The following is a 22,105-nucleotide window of genomic DNA, read 5'->3' as shown; positions in this document are numbered from 1 at the left end:
AATCGACCGATGCAATAGCTTTTCAATTTTACATCAGATAGCAATGAAAAGCTTTTAAGTAGTTTAATTTAGTGAACAAGCGCCCTTTGTCGAATATAAGCGGTTCCAGGACAACAAACATTGAATGGCATTACTGGTTAAAAATTATTTTTCAGTAGCATGTTTTTGCTCTACATCTTTTAGCAGCAACAGAATGGTTTCCAAACATTTGGTGCGTTTTTATCAATCGATTGTTTCGTTACTACTACCGCCTTCCTTATAAAAACGTCTTTACGCATATTTGATCGATTCATTCAATTTTTTGCCTCTCCATTTAATTACCTCCCTTTCCGCACTCTGACAGGCGATCATCACACGAATTGTGAACACGGCAGCGTGGTGTACCGCATCAAACAACTCACAGCGACACGTTCCGGTAGTGCGGTATGGCGCGTGCCGGGTACAAAGGCGGTTTCGCGCATCCCCGACCGATCAACGAGAGCACACGTGTGAGTGCTTGCGAACCATTTTCCGTCGCCTGCATATTCTACGAGCGAACGAACCGATCACGATCGTGGGGTTGATCTTGAATGGAGGCGCAAACACACGGAGCGAATCGTTTGAATTCTCACCCTGGTATTGGCGGATCGGCCACCGTAAACGTGTAGTTGCATTCGTTTTGCGATCGCATCACACGGGGGAACCCGTCAGTGATTGCCTGTGTTAACGCTAGTGCTGGTTCATATATAAGAGCGCGTGTCGGTGGTCAAAGGAGTTTAGTTTGAGCCTGATCGCTTGAAACGTTGCGCAGCAAGCAGTGCATGTGGTCTACCTTTTCTTGTGCTTCGTGCCGGTAAAAGTTCCAGAGCAAGGAAGCACTCCATCCTAAGAGGTGACCGAGATCCTATCCTGATCCAACTGCCGCGTGATTTTTGGAGTTTTCAAGTGAAACATTTGCAAAGTGCCGTAAAGTGGTCCGCAAGCTTTTGGATAGCATCAGCAGGTTGATTCAATCATCAGTGCTACGTTACCACACGATAAAAGGCTTGGACAGATACGACAAAGCTAAGAATGCCTGCGAACGGAGTGTGTAGTGTCGGTTTGGAGGTGATCGAAGATACGGCCACCTATGCCAGCGGCTCGGATAGTGCAGGTGTCTCGGAGGACGAAGATGTGCAGCAACTGTTCGTGAACGGTACGCATCGTGTTACGAGTGTGTCCCTGCCCAAGAAGTCGGATGCGCGTGCCAAGCTGTCGCAGCAATCGGATGATGGAAAAGTAATGTCGGAAAAGCGTTACGCGAGTCTGCCGAACCGTGAACAACACCAGCAGTTCTTGACGGAGTTCCTAACGGAGGTGCTCAATTCTGCCGTCTTCAATGCTACCGATCGTTCGAACAAAGTGCTCAACTGGGTCGATCCGGAGGAGCTGAAGCGAACGCTCGATCTGGCCATCAAGGACGAACCGGATACGCATGAAAAGCTGCTGGAGTTGACTCGGGCCACTATTAGACATTCGGTTAAGACGGGTCATCCCTACTTCATGAACCAGCTGTTCTCTTCTGTCGATCCGTACGGCTTCGCCGGCCAAGTACTGACCGATGCACTTAACCCAAGCGTTTACACGTTCGAGGTGTCGCCAGTGTTTGTGCTGATGGAGGAGGTTGTTCTGCGCGAAATGCGATCTATCGTGGGCTACCCGAATGGAGACGGTGATGGAATATTCGCACCCGGCGGTTCGATGGCCAACGGGTACGCAATTAGCTGCGCTCGCCACAAGTTCATGCCTGACATTAAGGTAGGTGCCATTAGAAAGGGGGCTGTGTAAACTATGGGGACAATTTTCTTCCGTGTAGTGTACAGAAGTTCATGAGTGTAATTAAATCCCTCCAATTATTGAAACAATGATTCTTCTAACAACATATACATCTGTACAAATTAAACTACCAATTTTCCCAAGGCATGAACATTTCCGTACAGTTAGTTCTTAACCATCGGTAACTCTTTTCTTCGCTTTCGCACGTGTGCACAAGCAGAAAATCACCTAAGCGATATGGTTTCCCAGAACATTCCTTTTCAACACCGCTAGACACGATCACTGTTCTGTGAGGAGAACGGCATCGTCCATTCGCAGCGTAAAAGATTGACACGGGTAATTCTGTGAGTAAATTGGCCGTGATGATTTAAATATAATACCTGTTTGGTGTGTTGCGATTACTTAGCACCATCTTAGCTAAAGTGAAAGGGATATTTTTGTGGTTCCACATGCGGAAAATCTGATGCCACCACAATTACAGAAACTGAACAGTGTAAAGGGATCCGAATGTAGAACCAATTGCAAGCTTCCTCAGGGGAACCATTGTTGAAGTCCTATAAATAGTTACCGGTGGTCGTGCATCCACCCATATCCCAGCTATAATTGATGGCAAGCCAATGAAACAATCATAAAAGCTGTAAAAAAGGCTCCCGTGCATAGATCCCCAAATAGCATTGCCAGCACAAGGGAAGGTCGCACGGAACTCAGATCAGAACAGAACTTTACGCTATCTGAAGCTGCCATCACTTTTTCGTTTGCGATCAAAAATGGTATAGGCCACCGGACAGGGACGTCCGTGAAAGGCGCTAGCTGTGCCAGAAGGCATACCTATCCGCTCACTTACCCGCCCAATCAACCGTTAAACAGGGGAAGTGTTACTTCCTCTCGCTGCCGTCGTCGATCACCATCATCACATCCTCATGTGTGGCGTGTATGTTTTTACGTTTGCTGCTCTTGGGCCGGAAAGGCTCTTGGCCCGTAACAACATGATGACTTTGGCCCTGAACATGACGATCGAGCGCCCGTGAATGTACTCGCGTTGTCAGACTTCGCAAAAAAGGCAACGAGCACAGAACGGATTTAAGACAACAAAGCCTCGCGCGCTCACGAAATTCTGCCACGCGCGATTCTTGGTGCCGGCGAACGCGCGAAAAGGCAGGTTTCGGCGACACGCGCCAGTTCCATCGATCAGTGAACTGGTACAAATTGCTAACCGGTGTATGACATTGAAAAGCTAGCGGTGTTAAGATGCACAATTTGACCTCTCCTTCCGTTCCTCTTTCCGCGGGATGGTGTATCGAACCAAAAAAAAACTACCTCGAATTTGCAATTCAGTTACAGGTAAACTGGTTTCAGCGGGTTTCAAATTGTTTCCTTAACTCATAAATCAATGACACAAACAAGGCGGATAGACGCGGTGATATCGTAAGCATATCACGAACCACCAAAATCTCACATGTTTACACAACAAAAGGAGCCAAACAGGTTTCTGGTGTTGGACTTCAATGATATTAAGCCTAAGTGAGGTGCCGTTACAATCACGTACCTTGGACGTGAGCTGTTTTTTGTTACGTACTCTGTTTATTTACATCTTTTTTCAGGATATCAATCACAACTTAGCACTATAGGCATAGAATTAGGAAGTGCGATCTTTGAAACCATTCTTAGCTATCATTTGCTACATACAATGTTACATTTGCAACCAGTAGTTCAATCTTTGTTAAAGGAATATCGCTATTAAATCAACTTCCATTCACTTGGATTGGAAATTCCTTCTCAATGGAATTACCCAGATGTGGATGGAAAAGACCTTAGTTTAAGCAAAACCCTCCACTGCAGTTGACTACAAAGCGCTCAATGTAGTCTTGCTTGCACGTCTTGCTTCTAGACATGCTGACTACTTACAAGGTGTAGAAACACGCTATTAGTAGGCTAATTATCGCTACTACTACTACTACTTCCATATCAGCGCGACTGTAATCGCGATTAATTCATCACATCGCACGCTACGATCAGGAATCGACAGCATGATCATCTGTTGAGTTTGGTTCAGAAAATCGCTTTGTGAACTTACCGACAGAAGGCAAGATCATTAACGGTGGGAATTCTAGCAATGTACGTCACGGCGGATAGAGCTGTTACGAGAACGATTAGCAGGCCTTGAATGATGCTTGATCGTCGCTTTCTTCCGCTGCTTCGTTGCGATCGTTGTATCTGGATTAGAATCTGGATTAGATGGATCCAGATAGATTAGCAAACTTTACGAACCAGATTACAAAAGCGGTTGAAACTGAAATGCACTTATCGATTTGTACAACAACAAAAAAACGGCCAAACATTAGCTTAGACATTATAGTATTTATACCACCGTCTAGACGAAGTGATCTTAATCTCAACGGACAACCATTGATGCTATTTTTTAACATAGACAATTGCAATTTCAGTTGTAGCTTCCTTCATGTTACAACATCATATACGAATGATTTCAATGCTAATAATCAAATACATTCTTGTTTTACAGACAACAGGATTGCATGCTCTTCCACGACTGGTTATCTTCACCTCGGAAGACGCCCATTATTCCGTGAAGAAGTTGGCATCGTTTATGGGTATCGGTTCCGACAACGTTTATGCCATCAAGACCGACAACATTGGCAAAATTCGTACCGATCATTTGGGTATGTTGTAAACAAATCCCATCTCAAAGGAAACAAAAGAATAATATTTTCAATCTTTCACGGTTTTCTGGGTTCTTTTTCCTTTGCAGAAAGTGAAATCTTGCGTGCCAAATCTGAGGGAGCCCTACCGTTCATGGTATCGGCCACCGCTGGAACGACCGTAATTGGAGCGTTCGATCCGTTGGAACAGATAGCTGATCTGTGCGCTAAGTACAATCTCTGGATGCACGTCGATGCGGCTTGGGGTGGTGGTGCTCTGATGTCCAAGAAGTACCGAACCCTACTGAAGGGAATCGAAAGGTAAGCTACTCTATATGATGGAACCGGAACAGTGATGTGTTTGGTTTTGGATTGTGGACGAATGTTCTGTTCAGGATAAAGTGGTACTGGTTTGGTCGCTCCAGCTTATTCTTTTTTTTTTGAGTAATGTAGAACAGGTTCCGTCGCCGGCTAGAATAGAACGATTCTTTCAGGTCCAGTTCTTTGGTGGTAGTTTCGATCGATGATGGACAACATAGAGTTGTGCGACGTTTCTCTCCGACGCATTGTCTATTTCAACGAGTTTCCGTGTTGCGGAAATGAATGTATCACGATCGTATGGAATGCTACCGTACGCTGCTTTAAAAGTGAACACGTGCCCCGTAACCTTGCGATGCGAGCAAAATGTTCTCCTTCATCTTTGTATGAATTCTACACGGTATTGTAACAATGCATGCGAGTGCGGACTGGCAGCATCATATCCGTCCTATTCGTTAAAGCTAGGGGACCGGCGACCAATAAAAGTTTCTTTGGCCTTTACTTTCCAACGGTAGCGGCAAACTTCAAGCTACTCCACTGACCTTTGCGGTAGCTTAACGTGACGTGATCAATTCGATCGATACACTAGTCTATCTTTATGATCTAGCACGGCTAATCGATCGATCACACCCGGTTAATGTTCAACATCATTAAACTTTCATATCATTACTGAGTAACGATGGTTTTCAATTGCGAATTGGAGGCCTGATTTATGCGACCATTTCTATGCGGCCTGTAGAAGTACTACTCATGTACAATTGAGTTCAGTTATAGCACCCTGTTACAGAATTTTCGATTACTTGGAGATTCATTTCCGGTCCACTCTGCTCCACTTCTCTCTAACGCCAACAAATAAAATGGCAACTTGATACAAATGCATGCAATTATTGGCGGAGAGTGATTAACGCTCTGCACTACACAGCTACTTCAGGTGCAGGTTACGGTTGAATCGCACAACAGTCAATTTTCCGGAGAACTGGAAATAATTCGCACCGTCACTCGCATTATTGACGGCGGCCGGTTTTGATGGCCTGCATGTATGCACACGCCACCCGGTAACGACATTGGCCCAAAAGATCTACCGGCTTGTGGGTCGTTTGGTAGCGGATTGGTAATAATAAGGCCTTGCCAACTTTACCAAGTTACACGAATAAAGTTGACTACTATTTCTTTGTAGTGGGCCGTGCTGCAATGGAGTGCGCTATGCCGCGCCATGCTGCTGCACAGTAAGGTCAATGTCAATGGCGCCACAGTGAAAATGGTAAGATCCTTGATCTGTGAGCACATTGGCACATTGGCCGATAGAACAAAAAAGTGGAACCGACTAACCGTAACGCGACTATGGTCATTAAGGCGTATAGACAGAAGAAAAAAAAACATTTTAATCATTTTAAAAAGGCTGTGCTGCAAAATACCGACACTCAGTCTGCATTTCTAATTGTTCCTACATTATCATGGTTTTCATTTGCAACTATTCAACTGATTTCCGGCATTTGCAGGTCTGATTCGGTCACCTGGAATCCACATAAGCTACTGGCCGCTCCACAGCAATGCTCCACTCTGCTTACACGCCACCGGAACATCTTATCTGAGTGCCACTCCACGAATGCCACGTACTTGTTCCAGAAGGACAAATTCTACGACACACGATACGATACCGGTGACAAACACATCCAGTGTGGCCGGCGGGCCGATGTGCTCAAGTTTTGGTTCATGTGGCGTGCCAAGGGATCTGCCGGATTCGAACAGCATATCGACAAGGTATTCGAAAATGCGGAACACTTTACCAACAGTATTAAAGCCCGGCCTGGTTTCGAGATGGTTATCGAAAATCCCGAGTGTACAAACGTGTGCTTCTGGTACGTGCCGCCAGGTTTGCGCAGTGTACCGCGCGATTCAGCCGAATTCCGGGAGCGGTTGCACAAGGTGGCACCAAGGGTGAAGGAACGCATGATGAAGGAGGGTTCGATGATGATCACCTACCAGCCTATCCACGATAAGCCGAACTTCTTCCGGCTAGTGCTGCAAAACTCGTCGCTGGACAAGTCGGACATGAACTACATTATTGACGAAATTGAGCGATTGGGCAAGGATCTGTAACGCGGAACTCGACAGTACAGTTCTTTGTTTCTTCCTGTTGCTTAACTTATTCTCCTGCTTTATCACGTACAGATGTATTTATTGAAAGCATTCGTTACTAGCACCTAAATTGACAAAAAGAAATAAAACAAAAAAAGACTTGTGTCGTACTTTTCAGAGATAGAAGAGCAAAAGAATGCATCCTATGCGCGCTATAACGCTCTATAGATGAGGGCAATAGTGTTAATAAGAAACCGTGAATAAGTGAAATAGCATTCATATCCATAGTGGGTGTAATGTTGATCACTTAAGAATACTTATTTGTGCTATATTGTAAGCATGTTTCAATATATACCAATTTTTTAATCAACAAGCTGTTATCATGAACTTACCGACAATTATTGTATCACATGAATCGCGTTTGAACGTTTATTTTTGGTATTCAATAATAATAAATTCCGATTACAAGAATAACGTTTCAATACTCGTAAACATGGTAAATCATTTTCAAGCCTGATCTATTGTACGCCTGATTATATCATCATATCACTAATGATCTATCACATACCATTAGTAGTACCAATCCCTTAGGTATAAGCATGGTTATTGGTATAAATGATTCAAAAACATTCCATTTGCATTTCCTTTCCATTTGCTTCAAAACTGCACTCCACAGTTCGTACAGCGACGATTACGTAGTGCCAAGCACGCCAGTATGCCGAGTGGAAAGAAGAAAATGGCGCAAAATATTCCCAAACAAGAATAGTCATCTTCCAGCATACCGATCCGGCAAACTGGACAACCGTTCACGACAATTATCTGCTGGGTTATTATTTCGGGACGCGGAGCTGTTCCGGTTTGTATGGTAACTTGCGGTATAATCGGTACAGCTGCTTTGTTTCCATCCATGGTCCCGTAGTAAGGCACTGTTCCAGCAACAGGGGTTACATACGTGTGGGCAGTAGCGATTGGCTGCTGTTGAGGGTACTCCTGCCTTGGATAGGATGCCGATGGTGCTGCCGCGGCTGACGTGATTATGGTCGGTGCTGAAGGATGCGGTTCTGAGGTGTTACCATTTGTGACGACTAAAAAAATAGCACAAGAGTATGAGTAATGTTTTTGGTTTTGGCTTTCTCATACTTTGCGTATTTGCACGTACCGTATTGTGAAGCGTAATTCTCGGCTATTACTTGGTCGTACGACGGAGGCTCGTTGGAATTCTTTTGTGAAGCCATTTTAAGGAAACAATATACTCTTAAATGCTTGTAAAAACAATTCACCGAACTGAGTTTGTGTGTACTTTGGTGTTTACAAGAAAATGATAAAATTGCTGTCAAATGATGGAGCGAGACGAGAACTGTATGTTCCAGGCACTTGGTGCACCAGCCGGATCGAATCCTGGATCAAATTGTGTGCATCGGATTTCAATTCGTAGAGGATCGCTTTTGTATTGCATACAAAGTAAAAATATATGCTTTTTATTGTATGTTGCAATTCGTTATACAAACTCTTCAATGAAGAATGAAACAATTTGTAAACTTCATTTGCAATCCAACATGCCCATCACTACTCATCCGTCGGAATGTTAGCACAAACAGTGCTGTACTAAAATCCGTACTGTCAACATGACGTGCCAAATAATCAAAAAATATAGAGAAAAAAGTTTGTGAAAAATTGCCACCGTAATCGAGTACGACCGAATTACAAATTGCCACGAAATTGTACGATTTTGGTGTGTTGTTGTAGGTGCTACGTAGAAGAGAGTGTGCGAGGTTGATTTCATTGGGTGTTTGCACAAATTTGAGCTGTATAAACAAAGAAAAGTTGGTGAAAAGCTTGGCACGAAAACTGATGCAGACGTGTTGAGTTGCACTCAGGTCACTCCCTTTATTCCCCATTGCACCCGACCGAATTGTAGCCTCGATTCGGATCGGATTTCCTACTCATTGTGGCTGTCCGCCTGGAAACATCCGTCCAAAAATTTAGTACGTATGTCGGATGCACTTTAACGGTGAACGGTACAGGTATCCTTCGGGTCGTGTCGAAAAACACTTTAAGCAAACACTTTCAATAACAATGATTCCAAATGGTGTGATACGTTTCCGGTTGACTATTTCCTCTTGCTAAGACGAACATTGCGATCTGAAAACTGATCGTAGAATGGAATTCGCGTGAACCTTAACCGTAATACCTGGATAGTTTGGTGGAAAACAGATCTAAAAAAAGGAAAAGTTGCATCCGGTGAGTTGATGCATTCAATTCGTTCGATGCCAACGAGTGTGAGGACGCAATCGAAAAAACGAAGAAAACTATGCAAACTGCGACCGTCAGCGTAGGAAAAACGAGCACCAAAAGTAGCGGAGGAAGCATTAGCAATACGTCAAAAGGCACGGGAACGACGGCCACTGGCAGCAATATTAGCGGAGCGACAACGGTAACGACAAAAACGAAAGAAATGTTTATCCTACGAGCGCTCGAGAAGATCCTGAGCGATAAAGATATCAAACGGTCCCATCACCTTCAGCTAAAACGTGCATGCGATGTGGCACTTGGTAAGCAATTTGCTAGATGCTTAATATTTCCCAAAAAATAATATTTTGTCCCCCACCCGTATATCGTACACCACTTAACCGTTCGTTACTTCATTGATAAGGCAGAGAAGTAACCCTAATCGGGTCGAGTACGTCTCATTCGGTTGAAAATGGATTGTGGATTGCCCTTAAGAAAAGGAGCTTACTATTGATTATATGCCTTTCTTATACTGTTCCAAATTTGTTGTTAAAATTTGTCTCATTCCCATTAACTTATACAGGAAAATTACTGTGTACATGTGTGGAAGTTTTTAGGGAAAGGCTTTAAAACAGCCATCACTGCTGAAAAGAATTACAGCGAAGGTCACTTACTAAAGTGCGTTCCTTGTCCAACTTCACGCCTCGTACGGTAGTAGGTATAATCGCTAAAAGAAAGCGTGTCGTAGTAGTAACCGTAGGTAAAGGAAGGGCGAAAAATGGAACAAATGTGTAAAATGAGAAAAAATCAATAACACTTAAGTAACCCACTTGAAAGGGGCCTGTATTCTTCTGAGGCTACGTACTATAGTGTTGGCTTGAAGCACATGTAACGCACGATTTGTAATTGTTGCCTAGTCTGTCCTTATAAGTGATCTTGCGACGGGATGAATAGTTTTTGATTCAATTAATTACGTGTCAACCAAATTCGATTGATTTGGTTTTATTGTAACTCGCGTTTGTGTCTTGAATTATTATTTTATGTATAATGTATTTTTGTCCAGCGTGATTAATTTATGTAATTGTTCATTTTTGTTTTTCCGGTACAAAAATAACAATATTGCATAATACGTTCAGGAGACTTTCCACAGAATATACATAATTTCTCATATTCAGTTATAACTTATTTACACTGAGCAGTAACGAATTAGGATGTTCAAAATCAACACTATTTACATCAATTTGTAAAATGTGTTTAACATATGTTTGAGCTGAATGAGCTATTAGTGACACCATATGTTTCCATCGAATTGAATTAGATTGAAAATTTTACTTTGACATTGCTTAGTGACAATTTGATTATTTTCATTTTGTTAGCTCAAAAAATATTCTGTTTCTGCTTTTTTTTTCTTTTAAATGTTAACGCTTCAGTATTAATTTCATTATATACAACATAAGAAACACTGGTTTGTGAGCGAGTGTACCAATACCTTCAAGTGCACCTGTCCCATAATCTATGTCCAGGGTGACAAACATTGTTAAACTCTTCACAAATGCAGGTAAAGAAGGGCTTTATTTAAGCGATGATAACGTTCCGTACGCCGCATTGTGCAACCGGGGAATTGGTTACAATATGCGACTCTGGAAGGCATACGCAGGGAAGCCGCCTCGTGCCGACATGAGCACTGCCGACACATTATTCTACCAGCACAGATACTGATACGTTTTTTAGCTACAAATTTACGCGACCTAATGATAAGTGGTCGTATTTTAGTCATCACTCAATCGTCGCTGATAGCAGATCGACGATTCGATTCAGCCAATCTCTTCACTTTGTTTCTCTGTTGGTGAATGGAATGGATGAAGTTTTTCTCAATGTGTTTAAACGAATAGAAGATTATTGGGGATTTGCAGCGAAAGGTGTTTTTGATACTACTTGTGTTTTTACGCAACGTTTAATACAATTTCTGTTTTCCTTCTTATATTTGTAGAGGACATTAAGGAAGAATTGAAGCAGGCGGGACACACAGAAACTAATGGCGAAACACCAGTTCCATCGGCAGCGTTACCGTTGCCGAAGAATGATTCTGGCAACATTATCAATGCGGAAAAGTACTTCCTTCCGTTTGAGCTTGCTTGCCAAAGCCGAACACCCCGCATCGTCGTGACGGCACTGGATTGTCTGCAGAAGCTAATCGCTTATGGTCATCTGACCGGGAACATTCCAGACTCGTCGAATCCGGGCAAGTTTCTGATCGATCGAATCGTCACCACGATATGTAACTGCTTCATGGGTCCGCAGACCGACGAAGGTGTACAACTGCAGATCATCAAGGCATTGCTAACGGTTGTCACCTCACAACATGTCGAGGTACATGAAGGTACGGTACTGCAAGGTGTGCGAACCTGTTACGATATTTATCTGTCGAGCAAAAACCTTATCAACCAAACAACGGCCCGGGCCACCCTGACTCAGATGCTGAATGTGATTTTCACGCGCATGGAAAATCAAGCTTTCGAAGCAGTTGCGACCGCTGGAACGGCAAATTCTGTTGCAACGAGTAGTAGTGGCTCGACTTTACAAAGCACTTCACCCAACAATAGCGCCGTTGCCGGAACGGACGAATCTCCCACGCAGCCTAGCTCGGTAGTGAAACCGATGGAAGAGAAACATCCCGATTATGATACGGTCCGGGCAATCGTAGAAGAAATTGTCGACAATGTGATAGCACAGGCTGCTTCTAACGTTGAGAGTATTGAGGGTGTACTTTCGGGAAGTGTAAGCGAACCTGCAATTAGCATCAATGAAACGAGTGAAACGGCCAGCATCGGCGGAATATCGATTGGTGGTGGTACCGATTCAACATCGATCGCACGGGTACCATCGCAGGAAAGCATGGAAGTGACGAGCGAAAATGATAGCATCGTGACGGCCAAATTTACCCACATCCTGCAGAAAGATGCCTTTCTGGTGTTTCGTGCGTTGTGCAAACTTTCGATGAAACCACTTCCAGAAGGTCATCCGGATCCCAAGTCGCACGAGTTGAGGTCGAAAATTCTTTCGCTGCATCTACTGCTATCCATCCTGCAGAACGCCGGACCCGTGTTTCGTTCAAACGAAATGTTCATTATGGCAATCAAGCAGTACCTGTGTGTGGCTCTCTCCAAGAATGGTGGGAGTGCTGTACCGGAAGTGTTCGAACTGTCGCTCTCGATATTCGTGGCACTCCTGTCCAACTTTAAGATTCATCTCAAAAAACAAATTGAAGTGTTTTTTAAGGAAATTTTTTTGAACATTCTCGAGGCACCCAGTTCATCCTTCGAGCACAAATGGATGGTCATTCAGGCATTGACACGAATCTGTGCGGACGCGCAAAGTGTGGTAGATATTTACGTCAATTACGACTGTGACTTTTCGGCCGCGAATCTGTTCGAGCGTTTGGTTAACGATCTTTCAAAAATTGGACAAGGTAGGCAGGCCCTTGAGCTGGGTACGTCGGTAAATCAAGAGAAATCGATGCGCATCCGGGGACTGGAATGTTTGGTGTCGATCTTGAAGTGTATGGTTGAATGGAGCAAAGATCTGTATGTGAATCCAAATTCACAGACTACGCTCGGTGATCCACCGTTGTCTGCAGGTGCTGGAGGTGCGGTGGTCGAACGAAAGAGCAGTTCGCTGAATGTAAGTGGTGGATCTCCAGTAGATGATCCGGTTCATGAGATGGCGTTGAAATCACATGGCGGCTCAAGCGTTAGCATTAATTCGCTGGGAAGCACCAACACCTCCGGAGGTAATCGGGAGGTGCTCGATCTACCCGAGGAGCTGGAAGAGCGAAAGCAACGCAAAGAAGTGATGGAAACGGGAATCGACATGTTTAATCGAAAACCGAAAAAAGGTATCGCTTTCCTCCAGGAGCGTGGGCTGCTCGGAACGACGGTGGAAGACGTGGCACGATGGCTGCACGAGGATGAACGGCTGGACAAAACGCAGATAGGAGACTATCTGGGAGAGAACGATGAGCAAAGCAAAACCGTCATGTGTGCGTACATCGACGCGATGAACTTTGCTGAACTAGACATTGTTGCCGCGCTACGCTATTTTCTCGAGGGTTTCCGGTTACCGGGTGAAGCGCAAAAAATTGACCGGTTGATGGAGAAGTTTGCGTCGCGCTATTGCGACTGCAATCCGAACAATACGCTGTTTGCTAGTGCCGACACCGTGTACGTGCTGGCATTTTCTGTGATAATGCTGACGACGGATCTTCATTCGCCACAGGTGAAGCACAAGATGACCAAGGAGCAGTATATCAAGATGAACCGGGGCATCAGCGACAATAAAGATTTGCCGGAGGAGTATCTGTCGCAGATCTATGACGAAATTTCGGGGCATGAGATCAAAATGAAGAATACGGTTGCAAACAAACCGGCTGGTAAGCAAATTATTGTGAACGAAAAAAAGCGCAAGCTGTTGTGGAATCTTGAGATGGAGGCACTCTCGACGACGGCCAAAAATCTGATGGAATCGGTGTCGCACGTGAAAGCCTCGTTTACCTCCGCAAAGCATCTGGAGCACGTTCGACCGATGTTCAAAATGGCTTGGACATCCTTCTTGGCAGCATTTTCCGTTGGGCTGCAAGATTGTGACGATCCGGAAATAGCGTCCCTGTGCCTAGATGGGATTAGGTGTGCGGTGCGCATTGCTTGTATCTTTCATATGAGCTTGGAGCGTGATGCGTACGTGCAAGCATTGGCACGATTCACACTCCTTACGGCGAACTCACCGATCAATGAAATGAAGGCCAAAAATATAGACACCATCAAAACGCTTATAATGGTGGCACACACGGACGGGAACTATCTTGGTTCGAGCTGGTTGGACATTGTAAAATGCATCTCCCATCTCGAGTTGGCACAGCTTATTGGAACCGGCGTGCGACCTGAATTCCTGTCCGGTCCAGCATCGCACCGAGATACACTGGATCCATCGGCTAAAGAACATATTGGAGAAACGAGCTCGCAAAGTATTGTCGTTGCAGTTGATCGTATCTTTACCGGCTCGGTCCGGCTGGATGGAGATGCTATTGTAGATTTCGTAAAAGCTCTCTGTCAGGTATCATTGGATGAGTTGACGCGTCCGCAGCCGCGGATGTTCTCGCTACAAAAGATTGTCGAGATTTCGTACTACAACATGGGACGTATTAGGTTGCAGTGGTCCCGCATCTGGCAAATCTTGGGCGAACATTTCAATGCGGTCGGTTGTAATACGAACGAGGAGATTGCTTTCTTTGCGCTCGACTCACTGCGCCAGCTATCGATGAAGTTTATCGAAAAGGGTGAGTTTACGAACTTCCGGTTTCAGAAAGATTTCCTGCGACCGTTCGAACACATTATGAAGAAAAATAATTCGCCAGCAATTCGCGATATGGTAGTGCGGTGCGTGGCACAGATGGTGAACTCGCAGGCGCACAACATCAAATCAGGCTGGAAGAACATCTTCTCTGTGTTCCATCTAGCAGCGGGCGATCACGATGAGGCGATCGTGGAGCTTGCGTTCTTGACAACCGGTAAAATCATTACCGATCTTTACCAGACACAGTTCCACATCATGATCGATTCGTTCCAGGATGCAGTAAAGTGCCTATCGGAGTTTGCGTGTAATGCGCGTTTCCCGGACACGAGTATGGAAGCGATTAGACTCGTGCGGACATGCGCAATTTGTGTAAACGATTCGCCAAACCTGTTTGCTGAGCATGCGGGCATGGAAAATGACGTGTCCGTACCGGAGGAAGATCGGGTGTGGGTACGGGGCTGGTTCCCGATGCTATTCTCACTCTCCTGTGTTGTGAATCGGTGTAAGCTTGACGTACGAACGCGCGGGTTAACCGTCCTATTCGAGATCGTCAAAACGCACGGCGATGCTTTCCGGGCGAATTGGTGGCGCGATCTGTTCAATGTGCTGTTCCGTATCTTCGACAACATGAAGCTACCAGAACACCAGACGGAAAAAGCGGAATGGATGACAACAACGTGCAATCACGCACTGTACGCGATCATAGACGTATTTACACAGTATTTTGATGTGCTTGGACCGATGCTATTGGCCGATCTGTACTGTCAGCTGCATTGGTGCGTGCAGCAAAACAACGAACAGTTGGCACGATCCGGAACAAATTGTCTCGAGAATTTGGTCATCTCAAACGGGCTTAAATTCAGCGAAGACACTTGGAGCAAAACGTGCCAGTGTATGCTAGACATATTCAATAGTACGCTACCGAATGAGCTGCTTACGTGGAAACCGGACCCATTGCCACAATCGATCGTTGGTACCGGTGCGGCAACAAATGTTACACGTGTGCACGAGAATGGAGATCTGCCGCGACACGGAATTCTTAAACGCTCTGGATCACAACACTCGATGCATGGATTGCAGGATTCTCACGCAGGTGATCAAACTGTAACAAATCTAGCCTCCAACGGTGGCAACATAGTCGCGAACACATCGGTACTATTCTCCAATCTGCTTATTAAATGCGTTGTTCAGCTCGAGCTGATACAGACGATTGACAATATAGTGTTCTTTCCGGCGACGTCACGCAAAGAGGACGCAGAAACGCTCGCACAGGCAACGGCGGAGCTTAGCGCCATTAATCACCACGCATCGTCCTATCCTTCATCCCTTTCCGGCGAGGAGTGCCAGCGGGAAGAGCAGGGAATGTACAGCTATCTGAACACACCTCATCTTCTGCAGCTGGTGGACTGTTTAATGCAGAGTCATCGGTTTGCGAAACAGTTCAATTCGAACAATGACCAGCGGACAGTGTTGTGGAAGGCCGGATTTAAGGGTTCACTGAAGCCAAATCTGCTGAAGCAGGAAACGCAATCGCTTGCGTGCGTGTTGCGAATACTGTTCAAAATGTACAGCGATGAGAACCGGCGGCGTGACTGGCAGGACATCGAGAAGCGACTGATCGGTGTATGTACGGAAGCGTTGGACTATTTCCTCTCACTACCGAGTGAACCGCATCGGGATGCATGGACTTCACTGTTGTTGCTAGTAATGACTCGATTGCTGAAAATGTCCGATGCTAGGGTATGTGAAAAGAATTGATTTTTCGTTTTAGGTTTCTTAATTTTTCGTTTATTTTCCAGTTTGCAGCACACATTGGCAGCTATTACGTGTTTCTGTGCGATCTAACCTGCGTGGATCTGAAGCCGGAACTGCGAACAGTGTTGCGACGAGTTTTCTTGCGTATCAGCCCAGTGTTTGGAATCTCGAGTGCCACTGCTGGAGCGTCCAATACTGTTCCTATGGCAGCTACCTAGTATCAGCGGCACGGCTTCATCTCTCGTATTACTAACAACGACAACAGTAACAGGTGGCATCCACAGTACCACCACGGTCCGTGGCAGTATGTGCCACATATAACGATGTACCGTCATGCTTATTCCACGCCACATCACCCACAAGCAATGCGTTCCTCCTTAGCATCCACTACTGGCTGTCAGTGTCATCGTTGGCGTGCGCTAGCGCTCAGTGACCCGAACGGCTTCCGTTCCTTCCCGTCCTCACCGGAGCGGCATCGTAGCCGACTGATGCACCAAAGACGTGCTTCATCGACCGGGGTTTTGGGTGCTTTTAGCATGGGCAGCTCCAGAACAGATCATTCGGTAGGGGCGATGCGCAATAACAGCAGAAGCAACAATAGTAGCATAAAAAATATCATTACCACTACCTCTAGTAATAATGATAGCCTTAGTACACGTCGCTCTTCAACTGTTGCAGCACCTACAGCACCACGTTTTTCGTCGTTTGTTTCTTCTTTCGTACGCCGACCCACTTCCTCCACTTCCTCGGCCTTTTATCCGATGGGCACATTTTATTCCGCTAGCAATCGTGTAGCCGTTCCCGGTAGGTCGAGTGGTGGTTGCAAAAACAATTCCTCGTGGATGAAAAATCGTATATTGTAGTCATGTGTGATGTGTGTGGTTGAGGACAGAACGGAGCACTTAGTGCACCATTTTTACTATTAAATCTTTGCGAACGCCACAAAACAAAATTCCAAAATCTAAACATTATTTTATTAACTTTTAAATCCAAAGAAAATTAAGATCCGATGCAGTAAGATCATAAGACACTTGTCAAAATTAAGATAGTTATCTTATTTGCACCTGTCTTCAAGTTATCGTTTACCCGCATTTTATGTTCACGATAGTCTTTACAACTCATAAGCCGGAATAAACGATCCTTCTAGAGATAAGCAAAATCCATTGTTGCAAAGAAGGTGTATGATGTTTGTTGTAAATAGTAAAATAGATGCTTGAAATGAGTTGAATTAACACAACCATTAGATGCTGCTTGGCTTGAGAATAATTCACCTATGCTAGTTGCAGGCATGCCGATACAGAGACACCTTTGACGGTGTTGTGAGAAAGTTTGATAGCTTGTTTCAAGCTAGAAAAGTGCGTGGCAACCCGGAATAACATGGACTAGTGACAGTGTAAGGTAACAATGTTTAACCATGAAACTATCAACCATAACAAGAGGAATGCACAGGACGCGAAGCATATATAAAATGAAAGACAAACTCAAACACAACCCAGAGAGAGAGAGATGGTTGTGTGGTAATGATTAAAAGCAAAATCACATTGAATTAGCTAATCGCTTTGTATACATAAGTGTAATGGATGAGAGATTTCAAGTAGTGTATGTGTGTCTCAAGTGGTAATCGCATGTTTCTAAAAAAAAAACAAATCAAATCATAATGGTCCGATAGAAACGACCAGCACACAAGCAAAAGCGTGTTATTAGGACTGACACATCTGTTTTGGATCTGTTTGGTAAATATGTTGAGTACGGCGTAAATTGTGTTACATTTTGGCATTTCACTTCTCGGCACGAAGACGGCTATATAGTTATGTTGACGGGATCCAGTCCAGCAATAGAGAAAAGAAGGAAAGAATGGAACCGTTTTAGCATATACTCTGTGATCGATGCCGAGCGAATCGTACGTGCGTAAGAAGGTGATAAATTAACAATTTATTTGTTATATAAAATGATTAACGAAAGAGAATATACAGTATATATATAGTATAATATATACTAATATGCATACGATTAAAAATACACCAGTTGTAACTTTAGTGGAATTTAAAGTACGAGTTGTAAAAGAAAGACTGCTGATGGCAGAATAATTCCGAAAAGTACATAGGGTAACTGATCCAGTTTTTGGCAGGTGTGTAATTAAAGCCAATTTCTTCACAGATTCGTTATAAAATGAGGTCAAACGCTATTTTGCAAAATTACTCAAAAAAAGGTAAGGCTATAAGCCTTAGGAAATTTTCATATTTTTAGATTTTTTTTTTATTATTTTTGATTCTGTTATTTATTTAAAGCATTATTTAAGTGAATAGAAACTTATTGCAACAAATTCCCATTAAAATATATCACATTTAAAAATTTTGCTACATTGCTCAAAAATGAGGAAAATTTTACATTTTCTCAAACAGGGTATGGGACTTGGTTCCTCGAATAACTTCTGCCACAGACATCTGAGCGCATGGCCGTCCAAGAAGAAAATGTAGCCATTGATGCCATCTATCGACCACAGGTTAAAGATTGGCGATCCGTTGGATACCGATCGAGTTATAGGCAAAACTTGGCGCAAAAATGAGGAAAATTTTACATTTTCTCAAACAGGGTAAGGAAATTGGTCCTCGAATAACTTCCGGCACGGACACCTGAGAGCATGGCCGCCCAAGAAGAAAATGTAGCCATTGATGCCATCTATCGACCACAGGTTAAAGATTGGCGATCCGTTGGATACCGACCGAGTTATAGGCAAAACTTGGCGCAAAAATGAGGAAAATTTTACATTTTCTCAAACAGGGTAAGGAACTTGGTCCTCGAATAACTTCCGGCACGGACACCTGAGAGCATGGCCGTCCAAGAAGAAAATGTAGCCATTGATGCCATCTATCGACCACAGGTTAAAGATTGGCGATCCGTTGGATACCGATCGAGTTATAGGCAAAACTTGGTGGAAAAATGAGGAAAATTTTACATTTTCTCAAACAGGGTAAGGAACTTGGTCCTCGAATAACTTCCGGCACGGACACCTGAGAGCATGGCCGTCCAAGAAGAAAATGTAGCCATTGATGCCATCTATCGACCACAGGTTAAAGATTGGCGATCCGTTGGATACCGACCGAGTTATAGGCAAAACTTGGTGCAAAAATGAGCCTTAGTAAATTTTCAATTTTTTGAATTTTTTGATTTTTTTTATTATTTTTCACTCTTTTTTTTATTTAAAGCATTACTTGAGTGAAAAGAAACACATTGCAACCAATTGGCATTAAAATAAATCAATTTCATTTTTTTTGCAAAATTTCCCAAAAAAAACGTAAGGGGTAAGCCTTATGAAATTTTCGAGTTGAAAATTTTTTTAAAATTTTTTTCTGATTTTTTACTATTTTTTTAATTTAAAGCATTATTTGAGTGAAAAGAAACACATTGCAACAAATTCCCATTGAAATATATCACATTTAAAAATTTTGCTACATTGCTCAAAAATGAGGAAAATTTTACATTTTCTCAAACAGGGTAAGGAACTTGGTTCCTCGAATAACTTCTGGCACAGACGTCTGAGGGCATGGCCGTCCAAGAAGAAAATGTAGCCATTGATGCCATCTATCGACCACAGGTTAAAGATTGGCGATCCGTTGGATACCGATCGAGTTATAGGCAAAACTTGGTGGAAAAATGAGGAAAATTTTACATTTTCTCAAACAGGGTAAGGAACTTGGTCCTCGAATAACTTCCGGCACGGACACCTGAGAGCAAGGCCGTCCAAGAAGAAAATGTAGCCATTGATGCCATCTATCGACCACAGGTTAAAGATTGGCGATCCGTTGGATACCGACCGAGTTATAGGCAAAACTTGGTGCAAAAATGAGCCTTAGTAAATTTTCAATTTTTTGAATTTTTTGATTTTTTTTATTATTTTTCACTCTTTTTTTTATTTAAAGCATTACTTGAGTGAAAAGAAACAAATTGCAACCAATTGGCATTAAAATAAATCAATTTCATTTTTTTTGCAAAATTTCCCAAAAAAAACGTAAGGGGTAAGCCTTATGAAATTTTCGAGTTGAAAATTTTTTAAAAATTTTTTTCTGATTTTTTACTATTTTTTTAATTTAAAGCATTATTTGAGTGAAAAGAAACACATTGCAACAAATTCCCATTAAAATATATCACATTTAAAAAATTTGCTACATTGCTCAAAAATGAGGAAAATTTTACATTTTCTCAAACAGGGTAAGGAACTTGGTCCTCGAATAACTTCCGGCACGGACACCTGAGAGCATGGCCGTCCAAGAAGAAAATGTAGCCATTGATGCCATCTATCGACCACAGGTTAAAGATTGGCGATCCGTTGGATACCGATCGAGTTATAGGCAAAACTTGGTGGAAAAATGAGGAAAATTTTACATTTTCTCAAACAGGGTAAGGAACTTGGTCCTCGAATAACTTCCGGCACGGACACCTGAGAGCATGGCCGTCCAAGAAGAAAATGTAGCCATTGATGCCATCTATCGACCACAGGTTAAAGATTGGCGATCCGTTGGATACCGACCGAGTTATAGGCAAAACTTGGTGCAAAAATGAGCCTTAGTAAATTTTCAATTTTTTGAATTTTTTGATTTTTTTTATTATTTTTCACTCTTTTTTTTATTTAAAGCATTACTTGAGTGAAAAGAAACACATTGCAACCAATTGGCATTAAAATAAATCAATTTCATTTTTTTTGCAAAATTTCCCAAAAAAAACGTAAGGGGTAAGCCTTATGAAATTTTCGAGTTGAAAATTTTTTTAAAATTTTTTTCTGATTTTTTACTATTTTTTTAATTTAAAGCATTATTTGAGTGAAAAGAAACACATTGCAACAAATTCCCATTAAAATATATCACATTTAAAAATGTTGCTACATTGCTCAAAAATGAGGAAAGTTTTACATTTTCTCAAACAGGGTAAGGAACTTGGTTCCTCGAATAACTTCTGGCACAGACATCTGAGGGCATGGCCGTCCAAGAAGAAAATGTAGCCATTGATGCCATCTATCGACCACAGGTTAAAGATTGGCGATCCGTTGGATACCGATCGAGTTATAGGCAAAACTTGGCGCAAAAATGAGGAAAATTTTACATTTTCTCAAACAGGGTAAGGAAATTGGTCCTCGAATAACTTCCGGCACGGACACCTGAGAGCATGGCCGTCCAAGAAGAAAATGTAGCCATTGATGCCATCTATCGACCACAGGTTAAAGATTGGCGATCCGTTGGATACCGACCGAGTTATAGGCAAAACTTGGTGCAATAATGAGCCTTAGTAAATTTTCAATTTTTTGAATTTTTTGATTTTTTTTATTATTTTTCACTCTTTTTTTTATTTAAAGCATTACTTGAGTGAAAAGAAACACATTGCAACCAATTGGCATTAAAATAAATCAATTTCATTTTTTTTGCAAAATTTCCCAAAAAAAACGTAAGGGGTAAGCCTTATGAAATTTTCGAGTTGAAAATTTTTTTAAAAATTTTTTCTGATTTTTTATTATTTTTTTAATTTAAAGCATTATTTGAGTGAAAAGAAACACATTGCAACAAATTCCCATTGAAATATATCACATTTAAAAATTTTGCTACATTGCTCAAAAATGAGGAAAATTTTACATTTTCTCAAACAGGGTAAGGAACTTGGTTCCTCGAATAACTTCTGGCACAGACGTCTGAGGGCATGGCCGTCCAAGAAGAAAATGTAGCCATTGATGCCATCTATCGACCACAGGTTAAAGATTGGCGATCCGTTGGATACCGATCGAGTTATAGGCAAAACTTGGTGGAAAAATGAGGAAAATTTTACATTTTCTCAAACAGGGTAAGGAACTTGGTCCTCGAATAACTTCCGGCACGGACACCTGAGAGCAAGGCCGTCCAAGAAGAAAATGTAGCCATTGATGCCATCTATCGACCACA

General features: G+C 42.9%; 3 protein-coding genes across 4 annotated transcripts; 2 read left to right on the top strand and 1 right to left on the bottom strand.

The window, feature by feature from the left end:
* The first annotated feature begins 730 nt into the window (after window positions 1–730).
* Window positions 731–7,221, top strand: LOC125761758 (cysteine sulfinic acid decarboxylase). Its single transcript, XM_049423216.1, has 4 exons — window positions 731–1,776; window positions 4,316–4,472; window positions 4,562–4,772; window positions 6,269–7,221. Exons 1-4 carry the CDS (start codon window positions 1,051–1,053, stop codon window positions 6,867–6,869), a joined length of 1,695 nt encoding a protein of 564 aa, XP_049279173.1. The 5' UTR covers window positions 731–1,050; the 3' UTR covers window positions 6,870–7,221.
* Window positions 7,222–7,263: 42 nt separating this feature from the next.
* On the bottom strand, window positions 7,264–8,367 carry LOC125761773 (brain protein I3). Its single transcript, XM_049423234.1, has 2 exons — window positions 8,008–8,367; window positions 7,264–7,933 (listed from the first exon to the last, which is right to left on the bottom strand). Exons 1-2 carry the CDS (start codon window positions 8,081–8,083, stop codon window positions 7,506–7,508), a joined length of 504 nt encoding a protein of 167 aa, XP_049279191.1. The 5' UTR covers window positions 8,084–8,367; the 3' UTR covers window positions 7,264–7,505.
* Window positions 8,368–8,476: 109 nt separating this feature from the next.
* Window positions 8,477–18,229, top strand: LOC125761749 (brefeldin A-inhibited guanine nucleotide-exchange protein 2). Of its 2 annotated transcripts, none has more exons than XM_049423199.1 (3): window positions 8,477–9,400; window positions 11,068–16,166; window positions 16,226–18,229. In XM_049423199.1, the coding sequence occupies exons 1-3, from the start codon at window positions 9,160–9,162 to the stop codon at window positions 16,397–16,399; spliced, it is 5,514 nt and encodes a 1,837-aa protein (XP_049279156.1). In that variant the 5' UTR covers window positions 8,477–9,159; the 3' UTR covers window positions 16,400–18,229. The 2 variants fall into 2 exon arrangements, with proteins under 2 accessions (XP_049279156.1, XP_049279157.1); XM_049423200.1 differs by lacking the exon at window positions 8,477–9,400 and adding an exon at window positions 9,452–10,996.
* Window positions 18,230–22,105: the final 3,876 nt, after the last annotated feature.

This window comes from Anopheles funestus, chromosome 2RL (genome assembly GCF_943734845.2).
Source record: "Anopheles funestus chromosome 2RL, idAnoFuneDA-416_04, whole genome shotgun sequence".
In the NCBI taxonomy this organism is placed as follows: domain Eukaryota; kingdom Metazoa; phylum Arthropoda; class Insecta; order Diptera; family Culicidae; genus Anopheles; species Anopheles funestus.
The sequence above is the reverse complement of the archived record's forward strand: the minus strand, read 5'-3'. Positions and strand labels throughout refer to the sequence as shown.

Excerpts from the sequence above, each read along its gene's own strand:
- LOC125761758 (XM_049423216.1), top strand. The coding sequence starts at position 1,051 with ATGCCTGCGAACGGAGTGTGTAGTGTCGGTTTGGAGGTGATCGAAGAT. Across the intron at positions 4,473-4,561 it reads AATTCGTACCGATCATTTGG|AAAGTGAAATCTTGCGTGCC; the intron begins GTATGTTGTAAA and ends TTTCCTTTGCAG. Across the intron at positions 4,773-6,268 it reads CTACTGAAGGGAATCGAAAG|GTCTGATTCGGTCACCTGGA; the intron begins GTAAGCTACTCT and ends CGGCATTTGCAG.
- LOC125761773 (XM_049423234.1), bottom strand. The coding sequence starts at position 8,083 with ATGGCTTCACAAAAGAATTCCAACGAGCCTCCGTCGTACGACCAAGTA. Across the intron at positions 7,934-8,007 it reads GAATTACGCTTCACAATACG|TCGTCACAAATGGTAACACC; the intron begins GTACGTGCAAAT and ends CTATTTTTTTAG.
- LOC125761749 (XM_049423199.1), top strand. The coding sequence starts at position 9,160 with ATGCAAACTGCGACCGTCAGCGTAGGAAAAACGAGCACCAAAAGTAGC. Across the intron at positions 9,401-11,067 it reads TGCATGCGATGTGGCACTTG|AGGACATTAAGGAAGAATTG; the intron begins GTAAGCAATTTG and ends TTATATTTGTAG. Across the intron at positions 16,167-16,225 it reads TGAAAATGTCCGATGCTAGG|TTTGCAGCACACATTGGCAG; the intron begins GTATGTGAAAAG and ends TTTATTTTCCAG.